General features: G+C 37.9%; 1 protein-coding gene across 7 annotated transcripts in view; it reads left to right on the forward strand.

Annotated features, from left to right (window-relative positions):
• Senp7 (SUMO specific peptidase 7) overlaps nucleotides 1–19,726 on the forward strand; it is a 116,061-nt gene that overhangs the window by 67,550 nt on the left and 28,785 nt on the right. For all 7 annotated transcript variants that reach the window (XM_029470363.2, XM_029470364.2, XM_029470365.2 and 4 more), the window contains 4 exons: nucleotides 9,103–9,287; nucleotides 11,243–11,576; nucleotides 13,101–13,258; nucleotides 16,370–16,516. In XM_029470363.2, the coding sequence (XP_029326223.1) occupies nucleotides 9,103–9,287; nucleotides 11,243–11,576; nucleotides 13,101–13,258; nucleotides 16,370–16,516 (824 nt within the window). The remainder of the gene's footprint in view (nucleotides 1–9,102; nucleotides 9,288–11,242; nucleotides 11,577–13,100; nucleotides 13,259–16,369; nucleotides 16,517–19,726) is intronic.

Below are 19,726 nucleotides of genomic sequence, written 5' to 3' on the forward strand. Positions count from 1 at the left end.
GCAAGACCATTGCTAACCTTTAAATGGGCTTTGGGACTGAACTCGTGGCCTCCTAGTTGGGTAACAAGTCGTCATGGCCAGTTAGCTTTCTCTCCAACCCATACAATGCTTTCTTAGTAGACCTCATAGAAACAAAGGGAACTAGACTTAACTTGTGTGAGTACTAGAAGCCAGCTGAAATGTTTTTGAGGACACTTACTAGAGAAGGTCTTCTGTTTTATAGAGGCAAGCTTCCACACAACCACTGAGAATGTTAATATATAATGGAATCATTTATTTCTTATGAACTATATGGAACTTGTTGGTATAGTTTTATTTATTTATTTATTTATTTATTTATTTACTTTCAGAAACAATGGTAACTCAACTGCTGGGCGCAACAACTAGAATCATAATCTTGTAAGCCATATTAACTCTAAATCCTCTGGTGCTGAATCCTGGCAGATTCGCCATCTAAACTGGGAGACACTAGTGGCTATATCTTGTTCTCTTTCTGTCCCTTCTAAAAGCCCCTATCTCTCTCCTGCCTGCTCTCTTCCTCTCTCCAACCTGGCAGCCCCCACCCCCCAAATGCCCAGTGATTGGTCTCTTTATTCATTAGGGGAAGGTTCACAAGAAGTCACTTGAGTACACGACTCATTCCTGGGTCCAGAGAGCCCTTCCCGAGAAATCAGAATTAACATCAAAATACAAATAGCACCAGAGCCATCCACAGCACTTCCCCCATTCGGTCCACTTTTATTTCAGATATAAATAATTACTACCATTTTGTAATTTATAAAGTACAAGATAGATCTAATAACCAGTCTGTCATTTTTGTCATTTAAATAGAACACTCTGTCATCTATCCTAACTTAAAAGACTTACAATTCTACACCTGATGTATGTCCTGGTTTAGCTTGTATACTATCTGAAACCTATCTTCTCAAATATGTTCTCTCAATGTTAAATAGCCTGGTTTGGCTATGAGACTATAAGTAGTCTTTCAACCCTGTCAGAAATCCAAGAGTGACCAATGCTATCTAGAAATATAGGAAGCCTAACATAGCTTCCAGAACTGAGACAAATTTCAGAGACAGCTGCCTACCTAAAGTACGTCAGAAAGTTGGAGAATCAGTCTTCAGCTTTCTGGCCCAGGATATTCTGACAGAACTTGAAAAACAGGAATTATTAAGGACTAGCTTAATCTGTCTCAGCAGAACTAAGCTGTCCTAACCTGTAACTTGTATCCTTTCAAGGATGGTACAGGTCTGCAGGAGAGATAGGCAATTTCTGCCCAGTGGCCACCTAGCCACAAAGTACTACCTCACCTGGAGGTAGAGATGCTCAGCTGCTTCTTTGAGTCCACGAATGGGAGCTGTTAGAAGCAGATAAATCTCAACAACAAGTGAATAAATAACATTAAATGTCACATCTGTGGATTCCTGATGTTTTTGAAAACCAACTATTTATGTAGAGTAATCTAGACTTTTGTCTGTTAACTACCCTCAGCTATTTATAAATAAAATATCTAAAAACACCCTATCAATAAACTCAGAGCCACGAATTTTCTATCTGGCCCTTAACTCATAGGCTTAAACATCTCAGATCAGTTTATAATAGCAGTTAAAGGGTGACTGGGTCTAAGCCTCATACTTTTAAAAATTATCGTATCAATAGAAGAAATTTATCAATGAAAACCTTGATTCTACATCAAAATCATTCTATACCAAAATAAGAAATTATGACTTTAACTTAGTAATAATTATAAGGGTTTCTACCATATGAGATTATGGCTACATAATCAATTCTAGCAATTTCCTCCCTGTTCCAATTATGTCCATTTCTAAATTCCCTAGAAAGGCAACCTTAGAATAGCCACAAAGCCCAGGGAATTGGGATGGTGACTCTTTATAACTTCTTTAAGCTGAACATGAGCGTTGAGATATCTTGAAATGGGGTGGAAGAGTAGGGAAAATAGGGGAGTTGGTTGGCTTTAAGAAGGCCACATCAACGATTGTTTTAGTCTCTGATGCCTGTCTGTGTCCTGACTGGATCTGGCTGAAAGCCCAAGAGGTCAGGAGTTCAGGCAGGTCGGTTCAGCATGTCTGACGATGAGACTCACCAAGGCTGTATATTCTGTAATACACAAATCTCAAAACAAAATTTTAGTATCATCAAGGTAACTTTTTTTGTTTGATTCTCTGGAAGCTAGTTCTTCAGGGAGTCTCCCTTTATCATATCTGATCCATATAACTCTGGAAGGTGGATAGACACTAATCGCCTTTTCTAAAAACATAACAGACAAAATCTTTTCCCCAAATCAGTATATCCTTGAGCCAGTAACAAGAAAAACCTTTATTTTGCCCTCTCTCCCAGAGAAGTACTATAACCACAAAACTCAAAATCATACCTATTTTGAAAATTAAAACAATCCAAGACAAATGAAGTAAACTAAAATACTGTATGTGCCTATTCTTAAGCTTTTTCTATTTTGCCATGCAGGATAATAACCCAAAATTCCCATGGAGCTCACATCAGAGAATATGAGTTATCTTGCAAATCTGTTATACCATCTTTAAAACAACTTGTTCACACTTTTATCTATACCTGCTTATAAGCAGGTAGCTTGTCAAACCAGGATTTAAACCCAAAATTCCCTTGGAGCCCACATTAGACAGGATTTGAATGTCCTGTAAGACTTACTAGAGCAGTATATCTTTATACCATCTTTAAAGCCATTAATTCAGACTTTCACTAATATCTGCCTTTAGGAAGCAGAGAGTTTTTAAGCTGCCTGCCTAGAGCAGTCATCCTGTTATACCATCCATCTGTTGAGCTCTCTATCTGGAGCCATAGACATTTAGTAGAGAGCGCATGTAATTATCACTGCGCTCTCTACTTGGAGTCAGTGACTAATTTGCCCTGTCCTAGTTCCAAACCGTGGGCGAAATTCCCCACATGATTCGGACAGAATCTGTATATAAATCTAACCTAAAAGCAAATAATCCCAATATTATAAATTCACAGTTAAATCAATATCTGCCCCAAGATGTAGGCAGCTTCCATTCTCCGGCTCGCTGACTCTGAGCAGCCATCTTGCCCCTTCCCACAGCTGGAGACCTCAGAGCCCTTTTTCTTTGTTTCAAGGTTCCCGTGCTTGAGTCAATGTGACTCATCCCAGCACTACCTTGCTCTCACTTAGAAAATAAAACTCTCTCAGGCTAATAATCTTACATTTCTAGTGGATTCTTGCTCAGCATGTTGGTTCGCCACCTCATGCGGGAAATAAAAACGAATCCATACTATTGCCGGTAAGGCACCGATGGGCAATGGCCAGCCTGTTCTCATCTCGTGGAGACTCTGCCTCAGAGCTCTGAAATCTTTCCACCTAGTTCTCCAAGTACCCACTGGCGGGTCATTACCATGCCATCCCCATGCTTCAAAACTCCCACATTCCTTTGGGGTGCACATCAGGCAAATCCATGCTTTGCCGCCATACCTTTCTCTCTAGAACCCAGGTGAGCAGCCGCATGAAGGAAAACACCACACAAACTTAGTTCAGAAACAATGGCAACTCAGTCGCTGGGCACTACAGCTAGAATCCTAATCTTATAAACCATAGTAAATCTAAATCCTCTAGTGGTGAATCCTGGCCATCTAAACCGGGAGAGACACTAGTGGCTGCATCTTGTCTTCTCTCTGTCCCCTTCCAAAAGCCAGTATAGTATTATTTATATGCTCAGCTTTAAAGTTGATTGTTGAGGCTTGAAGACTGAATAAAATGAATTGACTTTAGTCAAAAATATTTGAAACTAGCTGAGTATCATTTTACATATTTGAGATTTTGTGAGTGATTTGGTGTGGTATGGGATTCTCTCTAGTTCCAGATATTTCTGTTTTCTGGAGCTCTTTCTCTTGTTTATATTTTGTTTCAACTTTGTCCTCTCTATCTTAGAAACTCTAGTAGACTGTGCTACCATTTTTTACTTTATTTTAAGATTCTTTAAATTTTCTTTTGTGTCTTAGTGTTTCATTGCTCTAAGGAGACACCATGACCAAGGCAACTCTTATAAAGGGCATTTTATTGGGGCTGGGTTATTGTTTCAGAGGTTCATCCATTATCATCATGGTGGGAAACATGGCAGTGCCCAGGCAGGCATGGTGCTAAAGGAGTTCTGCATCTTGATCCTCAGGAAGCCAGGAGGAAACTGGATTTGATTTCACACTGGGTATTTAAGACTTCAGTGCCCTGTTTCCATAGTAACAAACTTACTCTAACAAGGCCACACCTCCTTCAATAAGACCACACCTCCAAATAGTGCCATTCCCTATATACCAAGCATTCAAACAGATGAGTCTATGGAGTCATACGTACTGGAACCACCAGATTCTGGATCAGTGGAATTAACACCATACAATAAAATGACCAAATTGCCAGAAGTAATACACAGATTCAGTATAATCACCACTGAAACTCAGTGACCTTCACAGTATCAGAAAGTAACTCATAAGTGTTAATATGGAAACACAAAAGATGGCTAAACCAATCTCAGCAGGCAGAACACTGCCAGGAGGTGTCATAATATCTGAGTTCAGATTATACAACAGTCACGTGATAAACACTGTGGTACAACATGATGAACTCCCACAAAACAGACACCTAGACCAATGAAACATATCAAAGACCCAGAAATAAACCCACATAGCTGTAAAGAAAAATTAAATCATAAAATTTTCCAGAAAATGGTTGGCTATGGATATTATTTTAAATGAGGTATAAAAGTCTCTTGGGTTCTAATTGTGATTAAAACTTTCATTATAAAATACATTACTATATATCCTAAATAAGACAAATACAAAATAACAATAAAAAGATAGAGAAATAGATATATTTTTTTCCGATACCAGTTTTTAAAGCTTTTCCACAAAGCCATTTTAAAGTAGACGACAAGAATAGTATTCCTTTTGTAGAGAAATAAGTCGGCCTTGTGAATTTTCTCTTTTACTGTAAGAATATATTGGAAATGCTTAATATCTTTTATCCTCAGGAGTTTTGTCACTTTTTGAATTTCATTTGCTAGAAATATTTTCCACCTTAAATTGTGTATAATATATTAGTAGAACCTAGGTTTTATAGTGCCCAGCTCTCTATAATAAGTTTATTCCTGTTTTGGCTTGACTCCTGTATAAGTAGTAAATTTGAATGTAGGAGTCTATAAAATACAGTTTTTAGCTTTTCCTTAACTTCATTAGTCCTTTTTATTTGTTTGTTTTTGAGACAGGGTCTCACAGTGTTGACCAGGCTGGCCTCGAGCTCACAGCAGTCAGGCTGCCCCTGCCACCTGAGTGCTAGGATTACAGCTGTGCCCACTTACACATGGCTCTTCTAAGTCTTTTACTATAAAACTTTTGTTTAGAAATTAATAATTTGATATAGCATTTACGCTAAGAAGTTGTTGATCTTTTAATATAATCAATCTTTTAGAATGTCATACAATGTATTTTGAACATGCAATCCCATTCCTCCTAACCTCTCCTAGATTCACCTCTTCTGAATGTCCCCTGTTCTCCATGCCTCATTTTTAAAAAAAGATTTATTTACTTTCTATGTATACAATGTTCTGCCTGCGTATACGCCTGCAGGCCAGAAGAGGGCATCAGATCTCATTCGGTCATGAGGCACTGGGTGGTTGCTGGGAATTGAACTCAGGGAACTGAACATATTGCTTTACCTCTGAGCCATTTCTTCAGCCCTCATGTTTCGTTTTAAAAACTGTACACTGACTTCAAGTTTTACTGCCCACATACTCATATACCTGACTTCTTGATGATTTGTAATACATTAACATTTATTGTGTTTTAAAATGTATTGTGTTGATAATTGGCTGATTTTCTTGGGAGGAGGAATAGAATAGTTTTCTTTTTTTTTTTATTCTTTTAAATTGGAAAATTGAAGCCAGTAATTTTTTAATGAATATAAGTTGTGACTAAATGTTGCTTGCTTTGTGATTTGGTTATGTAAAATTAGAGTTGGTTCTCATGATGATGATTTAGAAAATAAAATAATTTAAACCCATCATTAAAACATATTGGAAGATATTTTTGTGCAATGTATATTGTTAAACTGAAATTCAAAACATTTTAGGGGTGATTGGCATAGGCTTCCAAAATGATGCTTTTACTTAGAAAGGAAGGTCTTCACTGCAGAACGGTGGGTTTACTGGGTACTTAGATTGGGAGAGTTTTGATTTAAAAGAAGAAACAAACCATCAAGCATGTTTATATTCTTGTAAATGACCACATTCCAGAGAGTTGCTGAGGAAAGACAGCTTGGCTTCTTTTCAAAGAACAGCAATCATAATTTTACTCTTAATTTTAGTGCCTTTACTTTTAAGTTAAAAATATTGTGACCAGTTTTAAAAATAGTGGTGAATTACACAGACTTTTGTTTTTTAGTTTAATGTATTTTAATAGCAACTTACAGGAGCAGCACAGAAGACAGACAGCATTAAAAGCACGTACTTGCATGCAGGACAAGTCAGTTAGAAAAGTACGGTGAGTGGATGGAATCTACTGGATGATAAAAACGCTACAGACCATTTAGTTGCCGTCAATAAGAAATTTACTTATTTAAAAAAGAATCCAAATGCTGGCATTGTCCAGAAAATTTGAACAGGTTTATTTATAATTGTTATAAAGTTGAACTGTGAAATATGTTCACTGAAACATTTTGCTTGCATTAATGCTTTACATCTTGCATTTATATTAACAATTCACACACAAAGAACGTGGAGAAACGCCAATACCAGATTCTGTCCCCTCTGTTTCCACTCGCAATCATATACGCTGGTACCTTTGACCCCCATGGAAAAATATCTAACATTCAGAACTGATAACAGGAAGAAAAATTCTTTTGAGAATGAAATGTTTCCCCTCAGTGGACTCTTAAGCGCGTTCTCCGCATATGCGGCGTGCTAGCTGGATATCTTTTGGCATAATGGTTACAAGTTTGGCATGGATAGCACACAGGTTGATATCTTCAAAAAGGCCAACCAGATAGGCCTCACTTGCCTCCTGCAAAACACCAATAGCTGCACTCTGGAAGCACAGATCTGTTTTGAAGTCCTGAGCAATTTCTCGCACCAGACGCTGAAAGGGGAGCTCCCGAATCAGAAGTTCAGTGGACTTCTGATAGCCTCTAATTTCACGGAGTACCACAGTATCAGACAAGTAAAAATGAGGTTTTTTCACCCGTCAACTAGAGGACGCACTCTTGCAATTGGCTTTTGTAGCCAGTTGTTTTCTGGGTGCTTTACCGTGGATTTTAGGGCAGTGTGCTTTGTATGAGCCGTGGTATGGGCATCTCCTTCCTTTTTTTTTTTTTTTTTAAATTTTTTTATTAGATATTTTCTTCATTTACATTTCAAATGCTATCCCAAAAGTCCCCTATACCCTCCCCCCCGCCCCTGCCCTGCTCCCCTACCCACTCACTCCCACTTCTTGGCCCTGGCGTTCCCCTGTACTGGGGCATATAAAGTTTGCTAGACCAAGGGTCCTCTCTTCCCAATGATGGCCAACTAGGCCATCTTCTGCTACATATGCAGCTAAAGACATGAGCTCTGGGGGTACTGGTTAGTTCATATTGTTGTTCCACCTATAGGGTTGCAGACCCCTTCAGCTCCTTGGGTACTTTCTCTAGCTAGGGCCCTGTGTTCCATCCTGTAGAGATGACTGTGAGCATTCACTTCTCTATTTGCCAGGCACTGGCTAAGCCTCACAGGAGACAGCTGTATCAGGTTCCCTTCAGCAAAATCTTGCTGGCGTATGCAATAGTGTCTGCGTTTGGTGGCTGATTATGGGATGGACCCCTGGGTAGGGCAGTCTCTGGATGGTCTATCCTTTCGTCTTAGCTCCAAACTTTGTCTCTGCAACTCCTTCCATGGATATTTTATTCCCTATTCTAGGAAGGAATGAAGTATCCACGTGGGCATCTCCTTCCTTAATGCCACTTCTTCTTCTGCTGGAGCTCAGCGATCAAGAGGTGGGCGCTGGCATTAGGGAGTGGCAGCAGCGTGGTGAAGGCTGTAAATACAGACATTTTATTTTACAGACAGACATTTTATTTTTTATTTTGTTCAGCCCCTAGAATATCTGTGAAATACATTACATTATAGACCACAAAATAAATCTTTTTATATTGTATTTTATTTTATTTTTTTTATTGTGGATATTTTATTTATTTACATTTCAAGTATTATCCCCTTTCCCGATCTGCCCCCCCCCCACGAAACCCCCTTTCCCATCTCCCCTCCTCCTGCTTCTATGAGGGTATGCCCCCACTCCTGCCTCCCTGTCCTCACTTTCCTCAAGGGACCAAGAGCCTCTCCTCCCATTGATGCCCAACAAGGCCATCCTCTGCTACAAATACGGCCGGAGCCATGGGTCCCTCCAAGTGTACTACTTGATTGGTGGTTTAGTCCTTGGGAGCCCTCAGGGGCCTGGTTGGTTGATATTGTTCTTCCTATGGAGTTGCAAACCCCTTCAGCTCCTTCAGTCCTTTCTCTAACTCCTCCATTGGAGACCCTGTGCTCAGTCCAATGGTTGGCTGCGAGCACCCACCTCTGTATTTGTCAGGCTCTGGCAGAACCTCTCAGGAGACAGGCATAAGACAGATTTTCCATATTTTAGTAAGACTCTTTAATCCCAGCACTCAGGAGGCAGGGAGATCTGTTTGAGGCCAGCCTGGGCTACAGAGAGAGTTTCAGAATAACCTGGTCTACACAGAAAAACCCTGTCTCAAAAAACAACAAAAATGTATTTGTACCAAATAGAAAAAAACAAGACAAAAGAAAACAAAAAACATGGTTAGTTGTTTTATTTTCATTACTCAATGAAAGGATATTTTCTTCCCATAAAATTTGTAACATGTCTTTACATCTCTTGTCTAAAGAACAGAGCCAGTTTATATCGGATGTACCTTTTCTATGTTCACGTCACTATAGAGCTTTGGTTAATGAACAGTGTAGTCAGTAACTTCGATGCTACTGGAGACTCATGTAAAAAGGGGATGTTGTGTGCTTTTTGGGCATAACTGTGCTTTTTATGTTTTTTTTTTAAAAGACTTTAATACTGGAAATAAAGGTTGTGACTATCTTGAAGAGGGGACCAGCAACAAGAATACTTCATATTCTTACTCGGAAATGGACCATACGCCAGTTTCCAGGAAGAGAAAGAAAAGGGGTAGAAGTAATTTTCATGATTCTCATAATTCTAAGACTTCTTTGGATAAGCCAACAGAATATATAGTAAGTAGACGTATTTAAATGTCATAGGAAATGATTTTGTGTTGTGATAAAAATGAGTTAACTGTGTCTCTGATTTACTGGATTTCTTTCATTTTCTTTCTAGTTCTGTGCAGACTTTAAAAAATTTAAATTGTATTACATTTATTTTATTCTGTCTCTCTCTCTGTCTCTCTCTCTGTCTCTCTCTCTGTCTCTCTCTCTCTCTCTCTCTCTGTCTGTCTCTCTCTCTCTCTCTCTCTCTCTCTGTCTCTCTCTCTCTCTCTCTCATGTGTCTTTGTTTTTCTCTGTACATGTGGGCTCCAGCACAGTGAGCGTTTCTGTCTCTTTCTTTTCTCTCTCTCTTTCTGTCTCTCTCTCTTTCTGTGTGTGTGTGTGTGTGCGCGCGCGCATGCATGCGCACGTGTGCTCACTGTCTTTGGGACTTGGTTTCTTCCTTTTACTCTGTGTGTACCAGATCAGGTTGTCAAGCTTGGTGGCATTCACCTATACCTGCTTAGCTATCTTGTCAGCCTATCACATTTTATTAAAAAATACTAAAACCTATTTTCAGAATGCATAATTATTGGAGCAAATCCAAAATATTGTATATTATTTAAAAAGCACAGCTGCTTTTATCAAATACTGTTTTTCCCCCATTTTAGCTGAACCAAATTCACTTGCTCTGTGAAATTACTTTCAGACCTTTCTTATCATTAGCACATATTTACCATTTTTGACATGTTTAAAGTGAACTTATTAAAAGTAATAATTTTTGGTATGATACTTCTCTCTCTCTCCCTCATTTCCTTCCGACCTTCCTTCTTTCCTCCCTTCATTCCCGTTTTTCTTCTTTGATTTTGGTTATTTGAGATAGGGTTTCTCTGTGTAGCCCTGGCTGTCCTGGAACTTGTTCTATAGACTACCCTGACCTCAAATTCACAGACCTCAGTCTGCCTCTGCCTCCCAAGTGCTAGAATTAAAGGCATAAGTTACCACTGCCTGGCTACACCACCTATTTCTAAAGATCTACTTTTAGAATATTATTATACCTATAATTATAAAAGATTATAAAAGAAAAAATTATAAGTGATTTGTTTATTTTTATTTTCTGTGTATGGCTGTCTTATATGCATCCTCTTCTGGTGGAAGGACCCAGTGACTCTCCCTGACCTGTCACATACTTGTAGCTGTGTTTTCTGAACTCACACAGTCAACACTTCAGATTTTTTTTTCCTACAGTCTAGTAATTAGATTCTAGATCATGAGGTTTTTTGTCAAATGAAGAAAGTTGAGGCTTATTCAGAGTAGATGCTTGCAAGAAAAATGTGTTACAGTCTTTCAGGAAAGAGAAGAGGCAGCTTTCTGATTCTGTTGAATCATAAGTCATTCAGGATCCTGTAGTGTCTCTGGGTTATTTAGAGTTATAAGGAAGTAATAATGATGTTGAAAGCAATGCTTTTCATAATTTTTTATGTTAATTCTTAGGGTTTGTTTGTTTTTTTACTAAAAGCAATGTTTTGTTACTACTTTTGGAAATAAAAATATAAAAAAAACCCTTCTCATTCTAAATTTACTTAGCTGTGATATAGGAGGGTTTCTGCCTGCCTGCCTGCCTGCCTGCCTGCCTGCTTGCTTTCTTGCTTGCTTGCTTGCTTGCTTGCTTACTTGTAGTCCTAGCTGGCCTTGAACTCAAGAGCTACTTTTGTCTCTGCCTCCTACGTGTTGTGAACCACCATTCTCTATGGAAATTTTCTTACTTGGCTCTTTAACAATTATTTAGGCATCAGATTGAATAGATCAAGTTTGGTATCATCATACTTGGGTGCACTGCCAAGCATACTTAGTATAGCTTGTAGCTATCTGTCTATATTCTTATAAAAACAGTACATTTTTGCGTTATTCCTTTTGAGTTTAAGCCATAGGAAAACCAAATGGAAAAAAAAATGTAATTTCTTTACTTTTAAAACATTGTTCAGAAAGAAGAAGAAAAGGACCCTTCAGTCTCCAGTAAGCTTGAAGAGTCCAGTGAAGACTCTCACCGGGACCCAGCACCACCAGAAGGACTCACGCCAGAATCTTTAGAGAGCGAGGCCACCAACCTGCGCTCATTCGCCGCTGGTCAGGAGCCAGATGCTAGCGCTGCCTCTGGAAGGGCCTCTTCACCCAACAGAAGCTTGGAGAGCTCTGCTTCTAGTGAAGTGGCGGAGAATTCTTCCGTGGCTGTGAAGGGTGAGGCGTTGACTGTAAAAGAAGCATCCCCTCTGGGTGGAAGCAGTGAAGAGAGCCAGCTGTTGATCTCAGCTGAGCCAAGTAAGTTAAAGAAACTGTAAAGACTCTTAAAGATTCTCAAAGCTGTACTCAAAGCTCGGGTTTCTCTCGGAGTTTGCGCAGGCAGTAGGATGCTTGCGCCTCTGGGAGATGTAGTATTAACTTAGGACGAGCATCCTCAGTGGCTCCCTTATAAGCCTCATAATACTGATTTGGGTAGGCAGATAGAGTTTGGAAACAGGAAGTCCTCTTATTTTAAGTGTATGAGTGTTTTGCTTGCATGCATGTATGTTTTCCACATGTATGCCCTCAGACACCAAATGAAGGCATCAGATTCCCTAGAACTGGAGTTTCAGATGGTTCTGAGCCACCATGTTGTTGCTGGGAATGGGACTCGGGCCTTTGCAAGAATAGCAAGTGGCCGTAATCAGTGCACTCTCTCTCCAGGCCTCAGAGTAAAAGTAAAGAGTAAGAAAAGCGTTCACCATGAAGTAACCCAGTAATTACAAAAGTGCTTCTCGGAAGACAGTTATTATTGTGATGTCGTTGAAGTGGAGTTTTAGTGCAGTTTGGTTATTGTCATCAATTTTGATGTACTTAATTCTAATCATAGTTACCTGCTGCAAAAACCCAGAAATCTACAGGGAACACAATGATTGTATCTTTATCTTCTAGCCATTTAATCCCCCTTCTTCAAGGAACTAATGTGACTTAGGGCACAATTCAGAGTGATCTCGAAATAGTTAGAACTAGAATTTCTAAACTCATCTGTTAATTCTAACACTGTAACAAAAAACCTGCTATAATTACTTAAAAACTGACTGGGCTGGGAATATAGCTCAGTGGCAGAGTGCTCGGTTAGCATTTATATGACTCCCAATTCAGTCTTCTGCACAAAAGAAAGAGAAAGGAAAAGGAGAGAACGTATAAAATGTTGATTTTGGTTCATAGTTGAAAGAGAGAGGTGAGGAAAAGATTAATTTTGGCTTAAAGTTATGTAGGCTTCAGTCCAGGATTGGGTGGACCCCGTGCTTTGGGCCTCTAGTGGATGCTCTGGATAGCAGGCAATGTCAGGAGGCACACACTAGAGTGAAACCATGCATTGCATTCTCAGGGAGCAGAGGGAATGGGCTGGGCAGACAACTCCATGTCCCTTTCTGAAAGCCCCAGTGACTGAAGGATGTTTAGTGACCTGAGGATTGTCCACTGCTAGGCCCCACCCCGAAAGCTCCACTTCCTCTCAGCTGTAACACCTACAGGACCAAGCACATCTCTGAGGACACTCAATACCCAGAGTGTCCTGCTTACACACAGCTCTAGTCACCTTTACATTCCTTGATTCTTTACAATGTAAGACCATAGGAAGCTGTTGTGTAATAATGCTCATATGGAATTTGTATGTAACTGCTACTAAACAGCATGAAAAATAGGCTAGACTTAAGTTGAATAAATGTATATATATGTATATATATAAATTTAATGTGATTATTAAAGATAATTAGTTAGAAAGTTCTTTTCTTTTTAAGTCATTATTGTGACACATTTAAAATACATTTTCCTTTTTAGTTGTAGTTTCCAGTGATGAAGAAGGACCGGTTGAACATAAGAATTCAGTAATTCTAAAATTACAGCCTCCTCAAGATTATGAGATTATGAGTGAACATCAGGGTACTTCTGACCCTCAGTTGTCAGAGCTGACACTAGGTGCATGTGAATCTGTACAGGTGGGTAATTTATCTCTGCCTCTTCATAGGGTAACAGGGAAATAGTCTAAAAGCATTTGTTTTGTCTCATTATCAAAGGGTAAAACAATTGTTATTACATGTATTTACTTATCTGTGTGTACTGCGTTGGGATGTGAAAGCCATGGCACGGTTGTGCCGTAGTTTCTTTTCTCCATTATGTGGGTTCCAGAGATTGAGCTCATGTGGTTAGTCTTAGTGGAAGGCACCCTTACCTGCTGAGCCATGTTTCCAGCCCCCGGGAGAATAGTCTTATTAATATTCTTAATAGCTATTGCTTTAGTAAGCAGAATATGATGATAAAAAATTCTGCAGTCCCTGAGTATGGGTTATATAACAACTTTCCTATTCATTTTAGTGACATCTTTTTTTTTTTAAAGTGAATATTTTCTTTTCCATGGTTCTCATTGAACTATAACTTTGCTATTTGTCTATTCTTGGAGTAATATGTCTACTTTAGATTATGTCTTGTCCTCACATAATGATCTATCTTCAAATATAGAACTTATAATAAAGTATATAGATTTGATGTAACAGAGGGTTCTTAAGCACTTACCTCTCTCTTTAAAAAACTGTTTATTTTGTGTGTGAATGGCACTTATGTGGAGATCTGAAACTTTTGGGAATTGTTCTTTCTTTTCACAATGTAGATTCCAGGGATCAAGTATAACTTAGGTCATCAAGTTTGAAGTCTGAGTCATTTGCTGAGTTATCTTGTCTGGCCGTCCATTTATAGCTCTTAATTGCTAATTAAAAACGCAGTAGCAAGGAGAGTGGAGTTAGATCTGAGAGGAATTAGGGGGAGGAGTTGTGGGTAATTATGACCGAAAAACATTATGTATGTTTATGAAATTTTCAAATGATATATAGTATTATAATTCTGTATAAGGACTGTTACTGTGTCATACATGCAGATGGAAGGGTTGGAACTGGTGACTAAACTGAGGGCTTTTACTGTAGCTTTTGCAGAGGTATAATCTTCTAGGTCAAAAGTTCAATCTGGCTTTATATAGAACAAGCCCTGAAAATAGACAGATGCTCTTGTCGTACATACATCAGTGGCTCTCTATATAAATGCAGTGTCCCGAGGATACACAACAAATACTCATCCAAGAACGTGGCTCATGCCAGCCAGATGCCATCTGCTGCTCTTTGTTAACAACCCTTTATTTATCTCTTAGTGTCAGAAACACTATTTAAAGCTGATTAAAGTCTCTCTTTTTTTTTTTTTTGCCATTGAAAAGTATATTAAAACACAGTAGTGAGATTATAATCTTGGTTAATAGAAGCAATTTTGTTTTGTAAATATTTGATCTAAATAGATAAACCTGAGTTTGGGTCTTAGTTTTGCATCTTGCTGAGTACAGGACCACAAGCAAGTTAACCTAACCACTCCAAACTTCTGTTAACTTTATTTATGAATGGGGCAGGACAGCCTATTTGGTCAGTAGTCACAGAGATTAAAAGACCTGAAATATTTAAAAACTTATTGTAAACTAAAGCACTAAATCTAAAGTTGTTTCTATTAATTTAAAAACCAAATAAAGCCAGCTAGGGAATAGTGAATTGAAAAGAGTGGCAGAAAAGAATATAATTTTGAGTTTAATCTTGGTATTATTTTCTTGTTTTTTTATTTTATTGTAGTAAATCCAAACTCAGTACCAACATTTCTGTTGGATTTTCCCCCTGACTAATCAGTTATTTTGGTTATCTATTTTTTTTTTTTGGCTATTAAAAAGAATTCCATAGAAATGACTGATTAAACCTAAATTTTGATCTAGAAAATCAAAGCACTTCATGACAGCCATTAATAAATATTCAAAATATTAGTAAGTACTCAAAATCTGTGGCCAAAGAATAGTTTTAAGCCTAATAATCCTATTTTTATTTTATGTAAATGAGTGTTTTACCTGCCTGTATATCCTAGCACCCCATGTGTGCCTAGTGCCTGTGGCCAACAGAATAGGGTGCCTGATTTCTGGAACTCAGAGCTGCAGGTGACTGTGGGCTATGGGGATCAAACCTTGATCTTCTGGAGAAGAAGCCTGTCTTCTTACGTGCTGCCCCATCTCTGTAGTCTACTAAGTAGCTCTTGAGCTTCAATCTAAACAAGTTGATTGTATCACAAGTTACTATACCTTGTAGTTTCTAGACTTTTCAGACTTGTACATAGTGCTTACTGTAGTAGGGTCAGCTCTTCCATGGCCCTAGCAAACATCGCTTTATGTTGTAAATCATGTGCTGTCTTCCGTGGGAAGCCTCGCTGATTTCTCCAGGCGATTCTAGGTTTCGATTCCAAAGCTATCTGGTGAAAATTTTCAGTATGCAGTTTACCATAATATAAATAATTACTTACACATTTATCTCTTCCTTCCACGAGACTTACAAATCCTTGAAAATGAAAACATATTCCAACATTTTTATTCTCTGTGATATTTCCAATACAGTGAAAATTAATAAAAATTTTAGAAAGATATTTTACTTGAATTAAATCTAACATAGTCAATTTAATTCAACAAATACCTATGTGTCCACTTGAATTTCCACTGTTTACAGGTTTAATAGAGAGAGAGAGAGAGAGAGAGAGAGAGAGAGAGAGAGAGAGAGAGAGAGCATAACTCTTCCTCCTAACAAACCCAAGGGTTAATTAGGGAGTTTAGTCAAGAATATAAGTAAATGTAAACCAGAATAAATCCAGAGCAGTCCTCAGTCCGTAAACCCCAAATGGGAAGTAAACAAACCTGTTTGGGTAATAGTAAGGTGAGAGAATTGCCTTAAAGTAGGAAATCAAGGATACAGTTCAAAATAGGTATCATGTCTGTAAACACATACAAAATGTTCCATAAAAATTAATCTCAAGGTTGGTCTCACTTGTACATATGCACAAAAAAAATCTAAAAATGTCCGAGATTCATAGTTGAACAATAAATGTAAAATCTACATTTTATAAAAAAAATCTTATTGACTTTTTTCTTCTTATTAAGAACAGTATAAAATTCTTTAGTCATTTAAAGAAGAATTTTATCTTTGAACCTAATTTTAAGCTTTTCTATAATTCTTAAAAATGTTGCACTTATAATTTTTAATTTTTAGGTAACATCTGAATTATGTCCATACAATCCTGACGTAGAAAACATTTCCTGTATTAAATCTAATAGTGAAATGGATCTGAAATTGGATTTCATATTTACGTGTGTGTATATTGGTAAAATAAAAGGAACTCCAAAAGGTTGTGTCACGGTAAGTAAATCCTATAACATTTTATGTAAAAATCTCAGTAATATTTCACCACATGATTGCCAGAGATGAGCTGAAAGGGACAACATAGACATGCCAAGTGGACAAGGCAGGCCCACAAGGCCTCAGCAGTACACAGAGAGCTACGGACAGCTTGAAATGCTGCAAGAGGAGATGGAGTCTTCCCAGGAAGAGCCTGCCATTTAGTTATCTAATACCAAGTGGTCAGCCCAGAAAGTGTACATGCAAGTAACATTGCAGAGACTGAGCAGGTTATATTTAGAAGCATATGTGTATCTATGTATACAGATAGTGCATGTAAAGAACAGTGAACAAAGAGGCTATGGGTTTGAAAGAGAACAGGGAAGGGTAGGTGGGAGGCCTTGGAGGGAGGAAAGGAAGGAGGGAATGATGTAATTGTAGTATGCTCTCAATATAAAAGAAAAAACTTTAAAAAATATTAGTTACCATTTTTTCACTTTAAGAACAGTGTAAAGTTTGTTTTAGTTAAAGACTAGAACCAACCAACACACACCCCACCCCGCCCCAAAAGATCTACAAACAAGTTAAAGGAAGAATGTAAAAATCACAATTTTTCATGCCAAGACAGCTGCTGCTAATTTGGAGTATATACAATTTTATATTCCTCATGCGTACATAGTTATACACACACACACACACACACACACAGAGGGTACAGAGGTACCTAAAACAGTATTATGCATTGTTTTGTAACTTACTACAGCTATGTTAATTTACTTCTTTCCATTTCGAGGTGGGTATCTTACGATTTCCATGTGTCCTTCATTTCAGTTGTCCTAGTGTTTTGCTGTAAATATCACTTCAGTATACAGTTTCATCATTTCAATAAATGATGCTTCAATAAATGATACTTAAGTTGTCTGCAGTAATGTCCTTCTGTGGACTTACTTGCAAGCTGAGGACAGAGGATCCTTAAGCCCGGGAGCTTGAAACCCTGCCTCAAACCAGATGAATTCATCCCTGATTTCAGGGAAGCAGTTTAATAAATCAAAGTAAATTTATGTATATGAAGAAAGGCTGAGAGAAATTCTATAATATTTAGAATTATGATGGAAGGGCACGTAGGGAGTTCTGAAAATTATAATCATATAAAAAGGGAAAAGGGTAAAAGTCTTAAAAATTTCTGGGACTTCCAAATATGTTTTATATGTACTCTTTTTCAGACAGAGTTCATGATTCTTTGTAACAGAAATAAAAGAGCTTAGTTTTTTTTTTTTTGGTGGGTAAATATATTAGATAATTAAATTTAGTTCTTCAAACAGAGTTCCTACTATATTAGACATTATTGTGATTAAGGTAAATTTCTTACTATTATGATAGTTACAGTTTAGCTGGATTAGGAAACTAATGGGGAGTTATGTAAATTAGAGCAGCTTTCTTGAGCTGTTTTGTTATTGAGTGCAGCAGTACATACACTTTCTTTTTAAATTCAGGTTAACACTTGTGGTCTTAAGAAAGACTTCCTAAGCACATGTTCAGAGAACTGTCCTGGCTGCTGAAGGATATTCTGTATCAGCACTACAGCCAGCTTTAGTCTTCTGCAAATAGATATAAAGTTTCAGGGGACAGCTTTACTTCAGTATCGCTTTCTTATCCCGACTTAGCTGGGAGTAGACCGCATGCGGTTATAGTAAAAGTTCAGATTCTTGTGGAGTAGAAGTCCTAGTAGAACAAGAATACGTGATGGTGTGGAAAGGAAGAGAGAGTGCAAGTGTAAGCAGATCGACACTAGAGACATCATTGCACGGTAGTTCTCAGGAATTTTGAAGTAATGTCTGTATAAATTCTGAAAAAGAAACTAACTTTATATTCATTTTCTAGAGGTAGTACTTTATATTTCTGAGATTATTTTCTGAGATATTAAGTACTCAGTAAAACATGTCAGAATTTAGGAAGGGAAGATGCATACCATAGTATGTATATATGTAAAATAGTTATATAAAACAAACAAGGTTTATTTGACTACATTAAATTAGATTATCTTAATTAGATACGGACTTTTGTGATAAGAGCCCTTTGAGTGGGCCTTATTCAGTGCTTCTGTGACAGGGGCAGTGACCGACAATCACCTCCATCACTGCAGTAGTACAGACAGCACAAGCAGCATTTGAACTGTAAATTCAGCTCCAGGTTAATTTACCCCATTGCCTCACATTAGGCTTCACTGGCCAACTTACCCTGCAGAACATGAGTTTTGTATTTTCAAAATTATAATATGAAGTAATTTTTAAATTAAGAAAATCACTGAATTACAATTATACCTGTGTTGACATTGGATACTGTTACTTGCCCAGAACTCATTTGCTGTCTATTTCAATTTTATCTTGTGTTTGCAAGTTCTATCTCTGATGTAGTCAACAGCTTCATAAATGTCCTGATCACAGAGAAACTTACCCAATCAACTGTAGGTAGATTTGTTCGATAGTAAAGGAAAAGCAGTTGTCAAAAAACATGTGAGGTTTTTGTCTTGAGAGTTATAAGTGTGACACTTAGGCTGGATAGACACTCAGAAGACAGGCAGAGGAAATAGTTTAACAATGTAGAGGGATCAGAAAGAGCAAGGACCGCAGTCAGAAGGGAGTTTCTGAGAAGTGACTGGTCAAGATAAAAGAAGCTGGGCTCCTGCTTGGGTCCTTTGGCAGGTGCAGAGGACTGGTTTATGAGACCTTTGTAGCCATCCTTGATTAAGCAGCTGAGTTTTGTTGTTGTTACTCTGTAGAAAAGACAATCGTCTGAGCTCAGTTCTGGCTAGTCTCCAAAGGCTGAAGGTTCATAGTGGGTGATGACAATTTTAATGTTTTATTACAAAGAACTAGTACATTAGTGCTTTGGTTTGATCAGTAGTCACTTGTGAGTTTGGGTAATCCATAAGAGAATAATCACCTTTTTTTTTTTTTTTTTTTTTTTTGAGACAGTTGCCTTGTGTGGTCTCCTGGCATTTCTTTTGGACATTGTCTTTTGCCTTAAAATTTCAGAACATACTTTTGAGAAGTAAGGTTTTACCCTTTTGTTGTTGTTATTTTGCTTTTCAAGATAGGGTTTCTCTGTAGTTTTGGCTGTCCTGGAACTCAAATATGTAGACCAGGCTTCCCCCGAGTGCTGGGATTAAAGAGGTGTGCCACCACTCTGCAACGGTTTTAATAATTGTTATAAATGAGTATTTTGATAATG

The sequence above is a fragment of the Mus caroli genome, unplaced genomic scaffold, assembly GCF_978045245.1.
Source record: "Mus caroli unplaced genomic scaffold, Mus_caroli_1 scaffold_17, whole genome shotgun sequence".
NCBI classification, from domain to species: Eukaryota; Metazoa; Chordata; class Mammalia; order Rodentia; family Muridae; genus Mus; species Mus caroli.